Source organism: Erythrolamprus reginae, chromosome Z, assembly GCF_031021105.1.
Source record: "Erythrolamprus reginae isolate rEryReg1 chromosome Z, rEryReg1.hap1, whole genome shotgun sequence".
Lineage (NCBI taxonomy): Eukaryota > Metazoa > Chordata > Lepidosauria > Squamata > Dipsadidae > Erythrolamprus > Erythrolamprus reginae.
Genome location: NC_091963.1, coordinates 124,212,527 through 124,233,324, shown reverse-complemented (window position 1 = coordinate 124,233,324; position 20,798 = coordinate 124,212,527). Strand labels below are relative to the sequence as shown.

At 41.4% G+C, this 20,798-nt stretch overlaps 2 protein-coding genes across 5 annotated transcripts; both read left to right on the top strand.

The window, feature by feature from the left end:
* Nucleotides 1–1,086: 1,086 nt before the first annotated feature.
* On the top strand, nt 1,087–8,608 carry ZNF628 (zinc finger protein 628). Of its 4 annotated transcripts, none has more exons than XM_070729497.1 (2): nt 1,087–1,286; nt 4,281–8,608. In XM_070729497.1, exon 2 carries the CDS (start codon nt 4,296–4,298, stop codon nt 7,857–7,859), a length of 3,564 nt encoding a protein of 1,187 aa, XP_070585598.1. In that variant the 5' UTR covers nt 1,087–1,286; nt 4,281–4,295; the 3' UTR covers nt 7,860–8,608. The 4 variants fall into 4 exon arrangements, with proteins under 4 accessions (XP_070585598.1, XP_070585597.1, XP_070585599.1 ...); XM_070729496.1 differs by having other exon boundaries at nt 4,278–8,608; XM_070729498.1 differs by having other exon boundaries at nt 1,093–1,152; nt 4,278–8,608.
* A 6,342-nt stretch (nt 8,609–14,950) lies between these two features.
* NAT14 (N-acetyltransferase 14 (putative)) lies at nt 14,951–20,553 on the top strand. Its single transcript, XM_070729504.1, has 3 exons — nt 14,951–15,171; nt 16,201–16,299; nt 17,053–20,553. The coding sequence occupies exons 2-3, from the start codon at nt 16,219–16,221 to the stop codon at nt 17,593–17,595; spliced, it is 624 nt and encodes a 207-aa protein (XP_070585605.1). The 5' UTR covers nt 14,951–15,171; nt 16,201–16,218; the 3' UTR covers nt 17,596–20,553.
* Nucleotides 20,554–20,798: the final 245 nt, after the last annotated feature.

The following is a 20,798-nucleotide window of genomic DNA, read 5'->3' as shown; positions in this document are numbered from 1 at the left end:
TAAAGTTTCTAAAAGTCACAAAATATTTCACTTTTCAGCATTTCTACAATATATTAAATAATATTTTTGTTTAATAGGCTTCAGTCCAGATTTACTGTGAACAAGTCAGAAAGTCTGCATACATATGTGCACACTAAAAATATATTCTGAATTGTAATTCCACTCCTTACAACTAAATTAATATATTTATTCTATCTAATTTTTTGCTATTTAACTATCATAGTATTCTAAGCATTTTTGAATTATTGCTATCAATCCATTAATGGCAAAAGCCCTTCCCTCCAGTCCATCAGCCAGCCCTTACTTACATTTACAGTAAAATACAGGTAGCAAACTCAATGGGAATTCAGATTCACTTAACAACCGTGTTACTAATTTAATAACTGCAGTGATTCACTAAAGAACTGTAGAATATTGTAAAATGGGGCAAAATTCACTTAACCGTCTCACTTAGCAACAGGTCTTGGGCTCAATTGTAGTTGTAAGCCAAGGACTATCTGTACGTAATATGGGAGTCCCCAAACCCCAGTCCGTGGACTAGAATCGGTCCACGGCATATCCGCCACTGGACTGTGCATAAAAAAGTGGAGCCCCATCGGTGGGATGCAGGCAGTACACAAAACCACGCCCTCTTCTGTCCACAGAAAACCTCTCTCAAAGGAACGGGTCCCTACAAAAAAGTTAAAACAGTTTCGAGCAAACAAAGGTATGGGTTGTGAGTTACCATTGTTGTAATGGTGTAGTTTGTATTTGCATGATACAGCCTGGATAAAGTGCATTGTGTGAACATTAAACTTCATTCAGCAGATAGAAATACTTTGTCCTGGGAATAGGCTAACAACTGAAAAAAATGCACGTGTAGAATCCCTGCACATTGATGTGCTTTTAATATCCGAATTGTTATCACACCACACCGCTTCCTCTCCCGCCCAAATCTGCAGCTTGACCATACAGTTGCCTTGACATCCAACTAGCACAGAAAGCGCTTCCTGTTGAGCCTGCAGCATATGTAGTTCGCGGTCACGTGCCCCATGGCCAAGATGGCGAAAGGCTTGTATTTAAACTACAATTCCCAAGATGTTCTGAGTAGCCAATGGCAGAAGAGGAAAGGGGTGGGGTTGGCCGGCGTCGCGGGCTGTTAGTGTGAGCAAGGTAAAGGTTGGGTGTCTCGCGCCCCTGGCTATTAGGAGGGAGGAGGGGGTGCCCCTCCCCCCACAGCCCCGCGGCGGCTCTCCCATCAACCCCTCATTGCAACGAGGTTCCCGGGAAGGAAAAAAAAAGTCCAGGTGAGGAAAAAACTCAGCATTAGTGGGACAGCAAGGGGGAAGGGAAAAAGACGTCGCGAGACCGAACGGCAGCGAAGGGGGAGGGGCGGCGGAGCTAGGTTCCTTAAAGGAAACGCTCTTTTTTTAAAGGGGCATGTCACAAAAGGGGATTTTTTTTCCTCCGACAGAATATTTTCTTGTTCCCAAGTCGACCGGGTAGAGAAATAGGGAAGGCAATATTTATTGCAGGATACTTCTTCATCTTACAATATTGAAGGCAATAGAAAGGGCTTGAGGGACACGTGAATGTGGAACTCTTTCTCATATAGCGGTTCACAAGAGATTCACGGTTAAGTCACCATTCTCCAATTTGGCGCCCTTATGATGCACTACAACTCCATTCAGTGCCCAACCTGCATTTTGGTGCCTGCTGGAGTATGCTGGTTGCAGTTCAATACGTGTAGAAGGCTCCAAATTGGAGTTGGCTACACTAAACTGCTAAAGCTGGATTTCAGTACATTTGACAACAGTATCTCATTTGCGGCACTCTCAGAGCCTTTATGTGGATGAAGAAAACTGGGGGAGAAAAGAATAGCTTGTCCTTTTCATAGCATCATGAGACTGACATTGCTTAAAGTAAAATGGGGCCTATGCAAAATTTCAAAAACGGAGGGAGAGAGAAATTAGAGTGAAAATAAACCTCTATTCACCTTGTAATCCTTTTTATGAGCTTCAGTAACATTTGGTTTCTAAAGTATGTGATTGCTGAAAAATGAGGCATTGGTTAAAGATTGTACATCTTCAAGAATCCTATTCTCTCTCACACAGAGAGAGAATGAGAATGATGGTTTATTGTATAATTGGGAAATTGTGGCTCCAGATCTACATTTCAGTCCTCAGTTGCCTTTCCAAGTTTGGCCAAAAGTGAGACATGATAGGAATTGTGACTTTTCATTTTCACAGGAACCATTTGATAGTATGAAAAAATTCTCAGCCATAATCTGAGAATCTCTAGCCACAAAGTGACTGGATTTGCCTCATCCCAACTCTTCCAATTTATCAGACTGTTCAACACTAATACTGGCTGCTTTTTAGTAGCCTACCAATTGCTACAGATGAACAAGATTTCATGTCTGAGTAGTGATTTCCTTTCTTGTCTATTTTCTTTCCCTTCCCCTAGATCCCTCTTTAAGTTCCAGTAATGATCAATTAAAATATTGTACCCATTATATTTGAATATACCATTTTCTTTTTTCTTTTTGTTATAATAAACATAGTTGCTCTTATTTCAGCCTGTTATTCAAGTTTCAGAGATTATTATTTATGCAATTTATATGTGAATTGCCATTATTTTAATCCATAAATAGGCTACTAGAATATTATTATTCTAGTATATTATTAGTAGTAGTATATTATAAGGATGAAGTTATAAAATATCTGCTCCTCAGACTGTTGTTGCTGTAGCAATATACATTGGTGGAACTCGGGTTACAAGGTAATTGTTTGGTAAAATAACCTCAATGTTAATATGTGTCTCTGTTCCTTAACAGTCAGGGCTAGGGATATATTTTATTTCCTCTTCTGGGCTCTTGGGTCTTTACAGTAGTAACCTTAGAAGATGATAATAGAAAACATCAGTTCTCTAAACCAGTGTTTCCCAACCTTTTTTGAGCCGCGGCACATTATTCCTATTTTCAAAATTCTGGGGAACACTGGGGGGGGGGGGGGGGCGGGCTAAAGAAAAGTTTGGACAAAAAAAATTCTCTTCCTCCATTTCACTCTATTTCTCCCTCCCTCTTTCTCTCCCTTCCCTTCTTTCTCTCCATCCCTCTTTCTTTCTTTCTTCCTCTCTTTTTTGCTCTCTTTCTCTCTCCCTCCTTCCCTCCCTCTATGTCTTTCCCTCTCCCTCCTTCCCCCCTCTCTTTCTCTCTCTCTCTTGCTTTCTTTCTCTCTCATTCTCTCTCCCCTCCTTTTTCTCTCTCTCTTTCTCTCTCGTTCACCACGCCGGCAACAGAGAGAAAAAGAAAATGAGAGAGCCGGAGAGAGTGGAGGGAGAGAGCCGGCGGCTGTTGTCTTCGCCTCCGCCAGCCGGCTCTGCAGCTAAGAGGCAGCAGCGATCAGCCCCCTCGCCCTCCCAGACGTCCCCAGCGCCCAGCCACGCGCCGCCTCCCGTTAGCCCGGCTGACTTTTCCCTGCTGCCGTTTTCTCTTCCTGGCGCAAAACCACAGTCCCGGACTCCCGGACCGCTCGCTTCTCCAGCCAGCAAGCCGGCTGCCGGAAAAGCATCGCACTTTTTCAATGCGTGGCGCTTTCCTGGGCAGATGGCTTTGCTGACCGGAGAAGCGAGCGATCCGGGAGTCCGGGACTGTGTGGCTGTGCGCCATGAAGAGAAAACGGCTCGGGCAGCAGGGAAAAGTTGGAGGAGAGGGGGCAGCTTACGGGGAACGGTGCTCGCAGCTGTCCCCGGCTACTGCCAGATGCCGCTGTTTCCATCACTTTCCTGCTGGGCCCCAAAGAAGGAAGGTGGGAAAAAGGAGGCGCGAATAATGAAGCTCTCCTTTTTCCCGCCTTCCTTCTTTGGGGCCCAGCAGGAGAGCGCCGGAAACAGCTGCATCGGGTAGTAGCCAGGGGACAGCTGCGAGTGGGAGCTCCAGGTCCGAGGCACCGGCAGTCCGGCAGCGCCCCGCCCAGCTGGAACTTCCCTAGGCTTCGCGGCACACCTGGCTGTGTCTCGCGGCACACTAGTGTGCCGCGGCACACCGGTTGGGAAACGCTGCTCTAAACTTTCAGATAGTACTGTTTATTTATCTTATTTAAATTCTGGGCAAAATATATAGAGTGAGGGAAGATCACTGTAGGAAAGACTTTGTTTATATCTCAGGTATATGATCTATTTTTGATAGATGCATGCAACATATTGAATTACAAGTCAATTAGTGACATTTTATTGTATAAGTCTTGCTAACATGTTAGTGACAGTTGTGACAAACAGGTAATACTGATTCTCTCCAGCAGGTGAAATCTGTGACAATGGTGGGAGCTCAGCAGATAGAGATGCAGGCAGCAGCAGTGCCCGCAGTGGCCCCAACAGGTGGAGGTCCTGGTAGTGGCAGTGGCGATCATCAATATGAATGCTTAGAATGTGGCAAAGTGTTCAAATGGTCATCACGGCTCATCCATCACCAGCGGACTCACACAGGCGAGCGACCTTATAAGTGCTCAGAATGCCCCAAGGCTTTCAAAGGTTCATCAGCCTTGCTGTATCACCAGCGTGGACACACGGGTGAGCGACCATATAAATGTGGTGAATGTGGCAAGGCTTTTAAACGATCATCCTTGCTTCAGATCCATCAGAATGTACATACTGGTCTGCGAGCTTTTAAGTGTGCTCATTGTGGCCAAGCTTTTAAGTGGTCTTCCCATTACCAGTATCACCTGCGCCAACATACTGGAGAACGCCCCTATCCCTGCCCAGCATGTGATAAGGCTTTTAAGAACTCTTCTAGCTTGCGACGGCACCGCCACACGCATACAGGTGAGCGCCCTTATGTCTGCCCTATCTGTGGCAAAGCTTTCACTCAGTCCACAAACCTAAGACAGCATCAGCGAGTACACACTGGTGAGAGACCCTATCGATGCCAGGACTGTGGTAAAGCTTTCACGCACTCATCGAATCTTGCACTGCATTGCCGATCAGCACACACTGCTCACTCTGTTCATACCTGTGTTATTTGTGGTAAAGCTTTTGCATCTGACACCTATTTGCAGCAGCACTTAGAGACTCATGCTGACATTGCACCTCCAGCACAACTCTTCTTGGAGGAGCCAACCACCACAGTAGAGATGGTGTTTCGATGTAGTATCTGCCATCTTACGTTTTCCTTGCAAGAGCAACTGCTAAGTCACCAAGAAACGCATCTGGCCCCAACAGAGCCGTTACCTCTACCAGAAATGCCATCACCAACAGTGCAGGAGGAGATGGCACCTGTAGTATCTCCCACGCCCTCAGTATCTTGTTCAGTGTGTGGTAAGACTTTCAAGAGTGCGGTAGGTTTAGCAAGGCATCAGCAGAGTCAACATTCATCAGATCGTACTTACACTTGTGGGGTGTGTGAGCGCTCCTTCCCTGCACTAGCCAGCTTATTGGGACATCAGCGTTCACACCCTCCAGCTGAACAGAGGCTTGAGGAAGCTGAAGTGACCTGTCCAGCACAGGCTGAGCCAGTGCCTACAGCCACCGCAACACCACCTCCACCACCTGAACGACCATATGTATGTGGAGAATGTGGGAAGTCATTCAAAGGCTCCTCGGGGCTACGTTACCATCTCCGTGATCATACAGGTGAGCGTCCTTATGCTTGCAGTGAATGTGGAAAGGCCTTCAAGCGCTCATCGTTGCTGCGCATTCACCAGCGGGTGCATACAGGGCTGCGTGCCTTCACCTGCCCCACCTGTGGCATGGCATTCAAGTGGGCCTCTCATTACCAGTACCACTTACGCCAGCATACTGGAGAGCGTCCATATGCCTGCCAGGATTGTGGGAAAGCCTTTAAGAATACCTCATGCCTTCGTCGGCACCAGCAGCTGCATACAGGGGAGCGTCCATTCGCCTGCCAGACATGTGGCAAGGCTTTCACTCAGACTTCCAACCTCCGACAACATCAGCGGGTGCACACTGGTGAGAGGCCCTATTGCTGCCGGGATTGTGGCAAGTCATTCACTCACTCATCCAACTTGACTCTGCACCGACGTACCCACTCCCGGGAACGCCCCTTCCAGTGCCCAGTTTGTTGCAAGGCTTTTGTCATGGCATCTTACCTACAGCGTCATTTGCGTACTCATAACAGCAGTGAGACAGCCAATCACACAACCTCTGCCTTGTCTACTGCCACCCAAGAGGTACAAATTGTACCCAATATGCAGGCCACTCTGAATGTGGACGTAAGTGGCAACCCATCCCCAGCTGCTTCTGAAAGTCAAGCTTTTTTGCTAGTGCAGACAGCTCAGGGTTTGCAACTTATTCCCAGTGTGCAGTTGCAGCAGCTGCAGCAGCCACCTCTCCAAAGTTCACCTCCCAAATTCATCCTTTTACCCAGTCCACAGATGGTAACGACTACACCTGCTGCTTCAGCAACTTTTACCCTGGTGCCAAGTGCTTCCACTACTCCAAACAGACCTGTCCTAGTCCGTCAAAGTAAGGGAAAGAAGTCTGTATCTGTACCTCCCCCACCATCACCAGTATCTAGCAACCAGAATATTATTTTGATACCCAGTACCACTGGAGCCAATATGCAGTCTGTCCCTAGTCTACAAATCCAAAGGTCACCAGGACTGCAGACCAATGGACAGAATGTTACAGTGCTCCAAAGTTTGCCTGAACAGCAGATGGGCACAGTGCAGATACAATATATACCACCTAATCCATCAACAAATACTATCCAAATTCAAACTCTGCCTCAGCAAGTCCAAAACATTTCCACTGCCCAGCAGAGTGGCACATTACAAATCCAGACGTTGCCTACTGCCCAACAAACTGGAACAATTCAGATCCATGCTGTTCCTAACTCTCCACAGACTGGTCTTCTACAGATTCAAAGTTTGCCTCTACCCCAGAACACTGTGCAGATCCAGGGTCTGTCCAGTTATCCACCTGCTAGCACAGTGCACTTCCAAACACTTCAGCCTTCACAAAAGATGAACACTGTGCAATTACAGGCTGTAACATCCTCCCAGCAAGTGGGGACCTTGCAACTCCAAAACCTCCAATCTTCCCAACAAGTAAACTCTCTTCAGATCCAGACCTTGACATCTTGTGAGCAGGCCAACACTCTTCAGGTTCAGAATTTGCCTCAGTCAAATCAGTCTATGAACAGTGTTGAAATCCAAGGCCTTGCTCCATCCCAGCAGTTAGATAGTACAAATCAGATCCAGGGGCTTATGACTTCCCAGGAAGGGCAGCAGCTTCTGCCTTCAGAAGAGATGGCTAGTGTCCAACTTCAGACTCTGAGCTCAGCTCAGGAAATGAATGAGATTGGAAATGCTCTGTCTAGCTCACATGACCTCTCTGAAGTAGCTCTCCATCCGGGATCCAACATGGAAGAAGAAAGCCAGAACCTGATTGTTGTACAGAATTCTCCAGGAGAGGAACTGCTAGGGCCTGGAAGTGAGGTTGAGAACCTTGAGGGTGTGCAAGACATGCATTTTGAGACTTTGCAGACTGAAGAAGGGGTTCAAAATGTATTAGTGTTGAGGAGGGCAGGTGGAGAACAAACCCGTTTGTGTGTTCAGGAAGTAGAGAACATCCAGACTCTGCAGGAACTGTCTGGCCTCCAGTTACATAGTACTGATGGTAGCTCAGGGACTGGGCAGAATCTGTTGATTATCCGCAGTGCACAGGGTGAACAGACTCTCCAAGTACTGGAGAGTGTACCGACCCTGCAGGTAGGTAGCCCAGATAACAGTCAAGCTGCCGTTGAAAGCAACAGCTCTCCTCAAATGGTACAGCTGTTACAAAACCCAGTTACATCCCAAGGACTGTCTTCCATTCAGATTGTGCAAACAGTACCAAATATGCAACTTGTTCACACCTTCTAAAAAAACCCAGCTGCCTGATATACCTGGTCAGGAAGAGTTTGATTTCTACAAAGAATAAGAATGGGGATAGACTGGGTTATTTGGAACTGGACAACTTCAAACGTATACTGTATTTGAGGTGGTCAGCTCACCAAGTGAGTTCTGTTTGAGTTCCTCAGGACACATTTTCTCAACAAATATCTGGATTCAACCCTTGTCTGCTGGTCCAAAGCATGTCCTTTGTTATTCTTCTGATCCTATGTGGTCTGCCGCTGCTGCTTCTATCCCTGCAGCCACAATAATCCCTCTCAGCATCAATATATACTGCACACAAGGAAGCGCCAATCTAGTCTTGTTTTTACCCATATCCATCCCTATATTTAAAACATTTTGTTTTAGCAAAAAAAAAAGCCTAATTGTAGCCAGGACTTCTAACCATTCTATTAGGCAGGAATGTGATTAATGGGCAGCTGATCTGTGAACCATACTGCTGTGAAATAGCATAATCCTTTTGTAAAAATAGGAAATTGGGGACATTCAGATTTGAGATGGCTTGATACTATAAGAAACAATTTTATGAGCTACTATAGACTGCATCATACAACTACAATGGCTTCTTTGGTGAATTCCTTCTGTTTCCATTATAGCCCTTTTATCATGTGCAGAAGTACATTACTTCCTGAGTGGACCTTAGTTACTGGTGCTAACAAACACAACAGAATCAAAGATCCATGTGAGCTGGAATAAAAATAAAAGACTGCTTTGATGCACTTTTGGTCTCTTTCAGTTGTATTTTTTAGTGTATCATCATATGTAGGCTCGATCACATTTATTATGCAATAATGTTAAATATTTCTCATAACTTGGTCAAGGTTCTGCAATACTTTTTAGTCATTTTTAAAAATATTTTATCTGTTACTGAACTGGGATAAGAAAATATAAAATATGTATAATAGAAGATACAGATATTAAAATTAATACCAAAATTAACTAAAAATAAAATACTTAGAAAAAAGTCACTTTTAGGATTTTTTTAAAAATCCAGAGAGAAAGCCCAACCGAGTTTTGAAGGAAGTGCATTGCAGCAAGACAACATGTTCAACTCTTTCAACAGAAAAGCAAGGTTTAACAATCAACAAGGCACCTTCAAAAATACCTCTTTTGTAGAACCTAATACAGTAATACCTCATGATACGAACTTAATTGGTGCAACGAGGAGGTTCGTATGATGAAAGGTTCGTAAGACGAAACATTATTTCCCATAGGAGACAATGTAAAGTCAATCCGTGCAACCAAAAAACCCCCCGCAAAAAAACGGCTTTCGGCGACGGCTGGGAAGCCGCGCGGCTGTTTTAAAAGGTGACAGCCGGTCTGGGGGGCTTCCCAGCACCCCCCCGAACCCGGGTTCGGGGGGGTGCTGGGAAGCCCCCCAGGCCGGCTGCGACCTTTTAAAACAGCCGCGCCGCTTCCCAGCTGTCTCCCGAAGCCGAACGCGGAAGTTCGGCTTTGGCGTTCGGCTTCAGGAGACAGCTGGGAAGCGGTGCGGCTGTTGTAAAAGGTCACAGCCGGCCTGGGGGGCTTCCCAGCAACCTCCCAAACTCAACCCGGGGTTCAGAAAAATTTTGCCTCTTCTTACGAACTTTGTTCGAGTTACGAACCAGCGTTCGGGAAGCTTCTGGGAAGCCCCGCCGCCCGGCTGTCACCTTTTAAAACAGCCGCGCAGCTTCCCAGCAGTCTCCGAACGCCTGTTCGTAACTCGAAAAAAGTTCGTAAGAAGAGGCAAAATTTTTCTGAACCCCGGGTTCGTATCACGAGTAGTTCGTAAGACGAGGGGTTCGTATCTTGAGGTACCACTGTACCTTCATGAAGGAAAGAAGCAAATTCAGAAGTAAACGTACCTTAGACATTATGGATTTTTAAGGTTTATGTTCACACTTTAAATGAGGGATTTCATCAAAGGTGTCATATGAGGACTAGCTTATCCACAGGAGGGCTGCAATACTGAAGCTTTTTCATGAATTGGTACCAAATATATTAAGAACATTATGGCTTCCTAAATTTTAGTATTCTTGATATGATCCTGGAAAAATGCATCATGTTAAGGACAATAATCCAGAAAACCCATCTCACAAAACCTGCTCTAATTCTATTTTTTTTTTCTTTCTTAGCAGAATGATGTTCAATTTCATTTAGTCTCTCACTCATTTTTCTTCTTGCCAGGCAAGATCAACACTTATTACCAAATTAATTAGCAAAAGGGTTTTGGTACTGATTGATATTTTCTTACTTTCAGAATTGCCAGTCCTTGGAATTTTATTTTTTATTTTTGTTTTCAAGTAGGGCCTACATAGGCAATTGTGGGGATCTAGCAGGTCAGAAGTTTAAATAAAGATTATTTACAGGCCTAAGCAGAACTCTAACCCACTGTAAAAAGAGTATACAAAGCAATTTGGAAGACATAACAAATCTTTTCAATTAATGGCCTAGGACAGTGATGGTGAACCTTTTTTCCCCTTTGGTACCGAAGGAGCATGTGCGCGCACTATCGCACATGCATGAGTGCCCACACCCATAATTCAATGCCTGGGGTGGGTGAAAACCCCACCCCCTGGAGACCCTATGGAGGCTGGAAATGGCCTGTTTCCCAATTTCTGGTGGGCCCAGTAGGCTTGTGTTTTGCCCTACCCAGGCTCCAAAGGCTTCCCTATTGCTAGGGGTGGGTAAAAACGCCATTCCCCATCCCCCGGGAGGAACTCTGGAAGCCAAAAACGCCCTCACAGAGCTTCTGTACAAGCCAAAAATAGGCTGGCAGGCATACATATGCACATTGGAGCTGAGCTAGGGCAACAGCTCACATGCCAACAGATATGGCTCTACGTGCTACCCATGGCACCCGTGCCATAGGTTTGCCATCACTGGCCTAGGACATAGGTATCAAACTCATGCTGTTACCTTGCCATCTCGTGACATTTTCCAACATTTTTTCCCTTTGGTGGAGCTAGGGTGGCTATGGCCTGTGTGTGATGCATCCAGCCCATGGGCCACCAGTTTTCCTAGGAGTTGGCATTGCAAAAGAGAAGGCATATTTCCTGGTTCCCATAAAATGACATTGTTTAATGCAGTGTTTCTTTAAAAAAAATTGTCTTCAGGATCCCTTCCCACTTTTAAAAATTTCAGAAGATCCAAAAGAGATTTTTGTTTGTATTGATTTTATTTTTGAAGCTGGCCATATTAAAAATAAAAATTGTCACATTGTTATTACCGCTTCATACAATTGATGGGATTTTAATATTGCTTTATTTTTCAGCATAGGCTTCCAAACAATTTTAGTTTTGCAGACCCTCTGAAAGGACTACACCTTTAAGAAACATTGGTTTAATGGACAGGACTCAAACCACATCCTCTCTGCTTTATTATACTAGGCTAAAGTATCTTAAATTGCTCCTGCAAGCTGACGGATAATTATTGCAGCTTGTAAAGCAATGAGGTCATATGAGTATAATGCAACATTACCAGCACTATCTGTGCTACCAGATTCTATGCCAGCTGTAGCTGCAAGATGGTCTTCAACAACAGGCCTACCTAGAGTGCATTGCAGTAAGCTCTAATGGGGGTTGACCAGGACATGAAGGGTGTCCCAGTCCAGAAAAGGTCACAACTCGCATAATATTCTATATCTGTACAAAAGTCCCTCTTGACCACAGGCATTACCTGCTCTTTGAGCAGAAAGTTTCAGAGAGGTCCCACAAACACAAATAGGGAAATGCAAACCCATTAAAAGTTGATGGAACATCTCCAGAACCACGGGACCCAAATAAGCACAGTCACTTGATTTTGTCAGGATTGAAGTTGTTCCTCTGCCTCAGGCACTCAGTAAGACTTTGGACATGTGACTCAGCTAGCCAAGGGTCAAGATTTATGAAGGGGATATGAGGGTGACCTGGCTCTTGACATCTGTGTACCCCATTGATCATTAAGATTAATTTGGTTGATGTGGGTGGTTATATAACTGTACCCTTCTTTCACTGCTTTGCATGTATCTCTTGAAATTGCATACTTGATAAGAGAGACCTATCCCAGATAAAAGTGCACTGATCTTCAGTCAAGAATTTACAGGTGAAACTTGAAAAATTAGAATATTGTGTAAAAGTTCGTTTATTTCAATAATGCAACTTAAAAAGTGAAATGTAATATATGAGAGACTCATTACATGCAAGGCAAGATAGTTCAAGCCGTGATTGGTCATAATTGTGATGATTATGGGGTACAGGTCATGAAAAACCCCAATACCCCATCTCAGAAAATTAGAATATTACATACAATCAATAAAACAAGGATTGTACATAGAACAATAACAGACCTCTGAAAACTATAAGCATGCATATGTACTCAGTATTTTGTTTGGGCCCCTTTTGCAGCCATTACTGCCTCAATGCGGCATGGCATGGCAGCTATCAGCTTGTGGTACTGCTAAGGTGTTAGGAAAGACAAAGATGCTTCAATAGCAGCATTCAGCTCTTCTGCATTGTTCAGTCTCATGTCTCTCATCTTTTTCTTGGCAATGCCCCATAGATTTTGTATGGAGATCAGTTCAGGCAAGTTTCCTGACAATCTCCCCCTGGGCATGTTTAATTTATATATGGTATGCTTGTGTGTATGTCTGTTAGTATATGGGGTCTTTTTTAAATCTTTAAATATTTTAAATTTGTCAGATTATTTATGATTTGTTTCCACGTGTTGTGAGCCGCCCCGAGTCTTTGGAGAGGGGCGGCATACAAATCTAAGTAAGTAAGTAAGTAAGTAAGTAAGTAAGTAAGTAAGTAAGTAAGTAAGTAAGTAAGTAAGTAAGTAAGAAATAAGTAAGTAAGTAAGTAAGTAAGTAAGTAAGTAAGTAAGTAAATAAATAAATAAATAAATAAATAAATAATCAAGCACAGTAATCCCATGGTCATTGAACCAGGTTTTGGTTCTTTTGGCAGTGAGGGCAGATGCCAAGTCCTGCTGTAAAATTGAAAATTAAAACTTGTCTGTGGTAGGAAGCATGAAGTGCTCCAAAATCTCCTGGTAGACCACTGCGTTGACCCCGGACCAGCAGATAATATAGCTCCCCAAATCAAATAGACTGTGGAAACTTCACACTGGACACTTCAAGCATCTTGCAACATGTGCCTCTCCATTCTTCACCTCCATACTCTGGGTCCTTGGTTTTCAAGTGAGATGCAAGTTTCCACAGACTGTGTGTAACGCAGCCATCTACCAGGGGATTTTGGAGCACTTCATGTTTCCATCTGTCAGCATCTCCATAAAGCTCGTCTGTGGATAGCTTCCACACCATGCCACATTGAGGCAGTAATTGCTGCACAAGGGGCCCAAAGTACTAAGTACATATGCATGCTTATACTTTTCAAAGGCCTGATATTGTTCTATGTACAATCTTTGTTTTATTGATTGCATATAATATTCTAATTTTCTGAGATGGAGGATTTGGGGTTTTCATGAGCTGTACCCCATAATCATCACAATTATGACAACTCATGGCTTGAACTTTCTTGCCTTGCACATAATGAGTCTCTCTCATATATTATTTTTCACCTTTTAAGTTGCATTACTGAAATAAATGAACTTTTACATGATATTCTAATTTTTTCAGTTTTACCGTACCTGTATAATAGTTGCATTCCCATTAGATTTATGAAGATATCTATTGATTTCATGTAGATATTAAACAGAAGACAACTAGAAAATATACTGTTCTAAGAACAAAAGCACAGATCTTTGATGATCTATAGAATCAGCCATCTGTCCCCCTGTACTTAATCTCAAAATCAGTGTAAGACAAAAAAAATTGCCTGGTGAAGTTTGGGGCATTAAGCATGTATTTAAATGTCCCTGCAATATAGATTAATATGACACAAGGGTTTCATAGGTGTATATATAAGGTTTAGTAACCTGTTAATTAGAGGATTTCTTTATCACAGCTTTGCTGTGATAGTTGCTACTCATGTAATTATTTTGACACAATGAATAGGTGCACATAAAAATAACACATCAAACTTATGATAATATACCAGTTTGCCTTCAGTATTTCCTCTCACCACAGGAGGGTGCATTCAGATCACCTATGTACTAAATATAATGAAAACTGAAAATAAATTACTCTAACATTTTTAGCAATATGCATATTGCATAATGAAGTGCAAACTAACTATACACTGGTTTGGTACTGGAAACTTTTTTATTTTTAGCGACAACTTTTAAATCACACAATATTTTCAGAACAGCACTGATTTTGTTTTCAGGATCTCTTTTAACATTAACATTAGCCAGCTGAATGCAAAAAGCTTACAGATCAAATACTGCCTCCCATCAGTAAGCAAACCTTATTAATATAAAGATTTAGGCAATCATCATCATCATCCCTTTATCTTGTCAATCCCAAAGCCTTTTCTCCCACCATGTGCAAACAACATAGAATCCTCAGGATTAATAATATACTGCCATAACATAGGCAAAAGTTTAATGTATCTTTAAGGGGTGTACATAAGTGCACCTTTGTGCCTACCGTTCCTGTCCTAATGTGTTTTTATCTTTTCTATCTCTACTTTATTCTTATATTATGTTAAACATACTACAATACAATACTATATTTGTATGACAAATAAAAATAATAAATAAAAATAAAAATAAAAAATATTTTTCTATGTATAGATTTATCTCTTAGAAACATAGAAACATAGAAACATAGAAGTCTGACGGCAGAAAAAGACCTCATGGTCCATCTAGTCTGCCCTTATACTATTTTCTGTATTTTATCTTAGGATGGATATATGTTTATCCCAGGCATGTTTAAATTCAGTTACTGTGGATTTATCTACCACAACTGCTGGAAGTTTGTTCCAAGGATCTACTACTCTTGAATTTGTCTGCCATGATTTGTGCATAGGTTTATCTGTTGAATTCCTGTCTGTCAGGATTTAAGCATTCGATATTTTTTGTTATACAATGCAGTCATTTATCCCCCACCCCTATTTCCTTGGCTCGAACATTTCTACAACTCGACGGTCTACCCGAGAGGCCACATTGATCCCGCTTAGCAACAGTAACTAAGGGCTGCGTAGGAGGGTTGGGGTCGAAGAAGAACGAACGTAGCGCATGCGTATATTCAGTGAAGACTTGAATCTGAAACAGATAGAATTATCGGGCCTTTAGGTCAGGACTATTTCCTACCTACCCCTCCCGTGCTTCTGGAATAAAGAGCGGAGAATGTAGCAGTTATTGGAATATCCCATGCGCCTCTCTGCAGGGGAGAAGTCAGCCGTAGCCTGCAAACTGGGTGAGTCCATTGGGAACATGGGGGGGGGGGCATGAAAGGTTTAACTGTACAATACTAAGAATGCTAAATAAGGTGCTTCTATTTTTTTTTTTTGCGGAGAGGCGTGGCTGCGGTGACCCCTTATGAAAGGGAGGGGTTAGGCAAAATACAGGTGTTGCAGTTTTCCTGTTGTAAAATTTACGAGGAAAACTTCATTGCTCGTTTGCATCTGATAAGCTACTTGTGAATTCACTCGAAGCAAAAATAATATTTACAGTAGATATAAAGTACTAAAACCAATCGTTTTCTCAATAATCCCTTTCAGAATAATCTTTTGAAGTAAAGGACCCTGTATAAAAAAGAAAAAACGGAAGCCAGAGAAGAGCAGGTGTCAAGTGTAACAGTGATTCTTTAGGAACTCCGAGCATTGAGTTGGGCATTCATCTATTGTGCTGTAATCAACAGTCTGTGGTTTTAGCCCTGTGTGATGTCAGTCTATGATTTTATAATAAACTGTTTGCAGTAATTGTTCTTTTTTCCTGTTACCTATCACAATTTTGTTCCTAATTTAAAGAAAGTTTTGCATTGTAGTTTAAACATACAGTATATGGAAAATATGGCAAGGGGAATGTAAAGTAGGAATGATTATGAAGATGTGAAGAAACGTTTCTTAACTGCTTATGTATATTTACCAGATTATATTTATTTTATATAGTGGAGTGGTTGAGCACTCTTATGGAATAGTTGGAATTCATCTTCTCTTGGATATTGAAGAGCGTTTATTTTCCCATTTAAGCAAAAGGTTCTATCCCACTGTAATCTGACATTTTTTAGTCAACAGTTGTGATAAAAAAAATATTTTTAGTCAACATTTTTTGTGTGTGTGCTTATACACAAACATTCACAATTTTTTCAATGTTTGTGTGTATGTATGTATACACACACGCACACACATCAAACACACAGTATACGAAAAGTCAGGCCCCATAGACACTATTTACATAAATTACATCAATTGTTCAACTTGGTTGCCTTTTTTTTTCTTTTTAGTTGTCAGTTGCTAACAATATGCCTATCTTGGACCCGGAACAGCTGTTAATCAGGGAAATGAGAGAGGATGAAGCCCCCATTGTTTTGGAACTTCTGAAGGTGAGAGGGAGGTGAATTGTGGATCCAGCTCAGTGAAGGGCTACCAAAATTTTTACTACCACACTGTGGGCATGGCTTATGCATTTTCTTTCAACATCTTTCAATGCAAATTGGATGCTCTGGGTTGGAGCTCCATTTTCGCTGCCCCAATGCGTTCCCCCCACCCCCATCAGGGCAGTAGCCCACCCCGATCCAGCTACATTAGCACTCCTTCTTTTCTTTTGAGAAGTTTCCCTGTGTTAATCCACATTAAACATTTTTTCAGGCAATGTCTTCAATAAGTTTATAACACTTGCGTTTGTGATCTGAAAGTTTCATGGATTCAACTGTTATACAAGACATAGGAGAAGTTTAATTGTATTTTCGGGTCTAGTCTTAGAGAGTCCTTAATCTGTCCAGAATATTTTCTGGAATTTTACAGTTACAAAGTGTAACAACATAAAGATATCATGCCTGTTGTTTTTGACTTTTTGTTGTAACGTGAAAGCCATAGGTGGGATTTTAATTGTGGGAAATGATTTGTGACATTATGATCATATGGTTTTGAATGCTAGGCTAGAATCAAGAATATCTCAGTTCATATCATCACTATATCGGAAAACTTACTGATTGATATTGAACAGAGCCAGGTAAGAGTACGATGGCTGTCTGAGACAAGGTTAGAAATATATAGTTATGTATGCCTGATAACTTCTCTGGCATTTGGGTTCCTCTAAACTGAGTTTTTATATTCTTTTATTTATCTCCCATCAGGATGGATTCAAAGATACGGAAAATCGCTTGATACTTTATGTGCTGACACGGCCACTAGCCTTATTATTGATGGCAGTTGTGAGCAGTGGACTACGCTTCTTCCTGAACTCCTTTGTGGTGGCCCTTGTGCTGCCAGTACTCCTCACTGTAGTGGCTCTGAAACTTCTACTGTGGCGCTCACCAGACCTTAAACACTTGCATGCCTATTACAGTGCAAGCCATCGTAGGCTGTGGGTGGCTGTTTATGATGATGATGATGTGTGTGGCTGTGTGGCTTTGGAGCCTCTTGATAGAGAGCCTCACACTGCTGAACTCAAGCGCTTGGCTGTCAGCCGGTGGTACAGGCGCTCTGGTGTGGGTCGGTGCCTCCTTCATTTTCTAGAGGCACAGGCTCATGCACAGGGCTTCAAATTCCTGGTGGCCCAAGTCTCTGTGGTGGCTAAGGCTGCTATTGATCTCTTTGAGAACACTGGCTATAGTGTGAATGGTGGGCGCCCATGGTTGGGTTACACTGTTCAACAAGAATTCATCAAAGAACTTTAGAACTGTATCTACTAATTTGGTAAGAAGCTGTTAGGCAAAATAGCATGTTTTTGAAAGTTGTTATTGAACAAAGAAAACACAGAGTTTCAGAAACAAACTGCAGTTAAAACAAGAGATGCCAGGTCCTAAGTAGTAGTTACTATTAACATGGTTTCTGTTTAGAAAGCAAAGTGTGGCTGCAAAAGCAGATCAAGATAGTTTGTGCCTTCTTCCCAATCTGGTATAGCAATCAAATTCTGTCATTTGGGATTTTTGTTTCACATTATTCACTGATGTTGGAAAAAAGGAACTGAGGCTCATTTCCTGTATTCTCTTTTGGGGTCAGAAAAACTTTACATTTTATACAAGAGGAAACAGCAAATTCTAACAATTCAGAAAATTTGTGCATGTGTGCTTGTATTTGTGTACATACATATACCCAGAGGATTGGGTATGTATCCATATACACAAACATTGACAATTTTTTCAGTGTGTGTGCATGTGTGAATACGTGCACACATGCACGCACATACTGTACAATACACACACACGCAGTATACCAAAAGTCAGGCCCTGTAGACAATTGTTCAACTTGGTTGCCTTTTTTCTAAACCCTTTCTTACTTGTTTGATGCATGACTTTAAATATAGTAACATTTTCCCTGGAAGGAAAAAAACTCTGAAACATACAGAGAGATTGGCTTACAGGGCCTGATGTTTGCAATACACTTTGTATATATGTACTTCTCTATTAATACACTTCATATAACAGAAGGACACCTGAAAATTTTTATAGTTCAAATAGTCTTTCACAATGAGCAGATGAGGGATTTACATGCCAAACTCATATTTCACCTGCCAATCAGTTTGAATGCATAGGGCACATCTAACTTTTATCAGGTTGTTGTGTATGTCTTTGCAAATAAACAATCAGAATAGAGAACTCCCAGCAGCCGACTAGTTTCTTAAATGAGTTAAAAGAAATATGTTAAACATTTTGTTGTACCTCGATGCCACATAGACTGGACAGAGCTAGTCATTTTCATTTGTTACTTAATGTATTTTACATTAATTCTCTCATTTATGTCAACTTGTAGTAAATTTATGAATAAGTTTTCTAAATCTGTATTTTCATGTCTGGGTTGGAGTATATTCTCTGACTCCAGTTCTTCGGGTCAGAGAAATTTAGTTGTCCATTCTCTAGCTAATTAAAGTTGAACTTTTATAAATTCAGTAAAATTGATTTAAGAAAGGGGAAAACGTGTTTTTAAGATGAGATTTCAGAAGTTCTTTTATACATTCTGACAAAATATATTTCAGCATTACTGAGGAAATTGAACATGTGGTTCAGATTAGTTTAAACTGTGCACATAAAACAGCTGAAGTATAGAATGAGGATGTGGGTAGCATAGTTGGAAATACTAAATCCAAGAGCGTAGAGGTATGCTCTTGTCATGGAAACTAGTTTAAATCATATTTGTTCATATAATTGAATTTTCACAGAATTTGGAGATAAAAACTGGCTTGAGGTTATTTTTTAAAAAATATGTATGTGTATTTAACTCATGTTGCATATCACTACTTCATCTAGTGTCTTTTGAAGATAAAATGGGAAATTGAATTTTATGGTTCCTGAACAAGGAACACAGTATCAGACACAAAAAGGATTAAGAGAACACATATTTGAGCAGTCTTTAAAAGCTTATTTTTTCTTTGAATGAGCTAATAAATGTTCTGGCGTTCATGTGCATATAACATAGTTCAATATACAAATTAGCAAACAACCCAGACTCACCTTTTTCTAACAACCAAACTGGGTTGACTAGCAATCTACTTAAGGCTCTTATTAGTCCAGACAGGGAATTGATTTAGAAATTTTTGTCTATATTCTAGCTCATAAATGTTATCTTCCTCCAGATGTTTTAGCAAAAGAATTCAAAAAATGAATGAATCGTTGTCTTTACCCAACTTCCATCATGCTGAACTAGATTTCCAAAGTCCTTAGATATACATTTGAAAAAAAAATCAGTGGAATGGAAATTTTGTATGATCAACAAAATGCTTTGTATATACATTTTCTTCCTTTTTTTACTGGATTTTTTTCCTGCAAATGCAGAGTCTGGATTTTTCTGATCAATATTGATTTGTTAGTTCCAATAAGAATTGATCAAGTGACTTGCCGCCTGAGCATGATATCATGGGCTAAAGAAAACTGTCTGGTTCAAAATCACTAGACCAGCTTTCATGCCTAAAACAGAACTAGAATTCAGTGTCCTGATTTCTATTTTGGAGGTTTAACCATCAACTCAAATTGATTCCCTGATGTATATACTGTATGTGTGTTTGTGTTTGTACATTCACACTCAGTGAAATATTGTGACTGGGAATGGAGGTGATGTCTTTTAATTTTAAAAACCCAGTCATTAGGAACACCGTGTACAGAGATGTGTTACATCAATGACAGCCAAGTTATTGGAAGCTGAGTTATAATTGTTGGGACCAACATGTTCTGCCTTTATCACAGTAGTGACTTCAAGGGTGGCAATTAATTTTTTTGCAATAGAAGAAAAACATCAAATATATTCACAGTGTTAGGAAACACTGCAGAGTCCAAGAGAAAAGGTCAGGAATAAGACTACTAGACATGAGTCTTTTGACTCAGTATTTCTATATATGCAGCTCTGTGGTTTTCCCTTTATGCTCTGACCAGATGCTCTGTTCTCATTGGAATCTATTTTGTCCAGATGGAAGTTTTGCCTTTTAAAATATTGATAAACTCTTAAATCTCACGTCCCCAAATCTCACTCCATAAATCCATATGGGAGTTAGCAACAATTGTGAAATCTATTTTCATTATTTCTCATTCTATCTAGTTTGCTTTAATCGGATACAGTATCTTTGCAGTGCTGGCCCTCACTATATTTTTCAAAAGGCTTGTCTGTATTTTTGATGAATATGAATAAAATTCTGGTTTAATGTTGCAGAACTGTGATTTATGAATTACTGAGAGTTATTTGCTTACAAATTGCAACACATTACTTGCTTAATACTGATTCAGGGTCAAGCACAAACAAAAGGGTTTATTTTAAAGGATAAATAGAAGTTGATTTCAGAGGTAAAGCTGATATGAGAGTCCAAAGACATATTTCTCTTTAAGCCCTCATAGTAAAGCCCTCGCTCTGTTTAGCCCTCGCTCTGTTTAGGGTGACCCACTCCCTTCTTAAC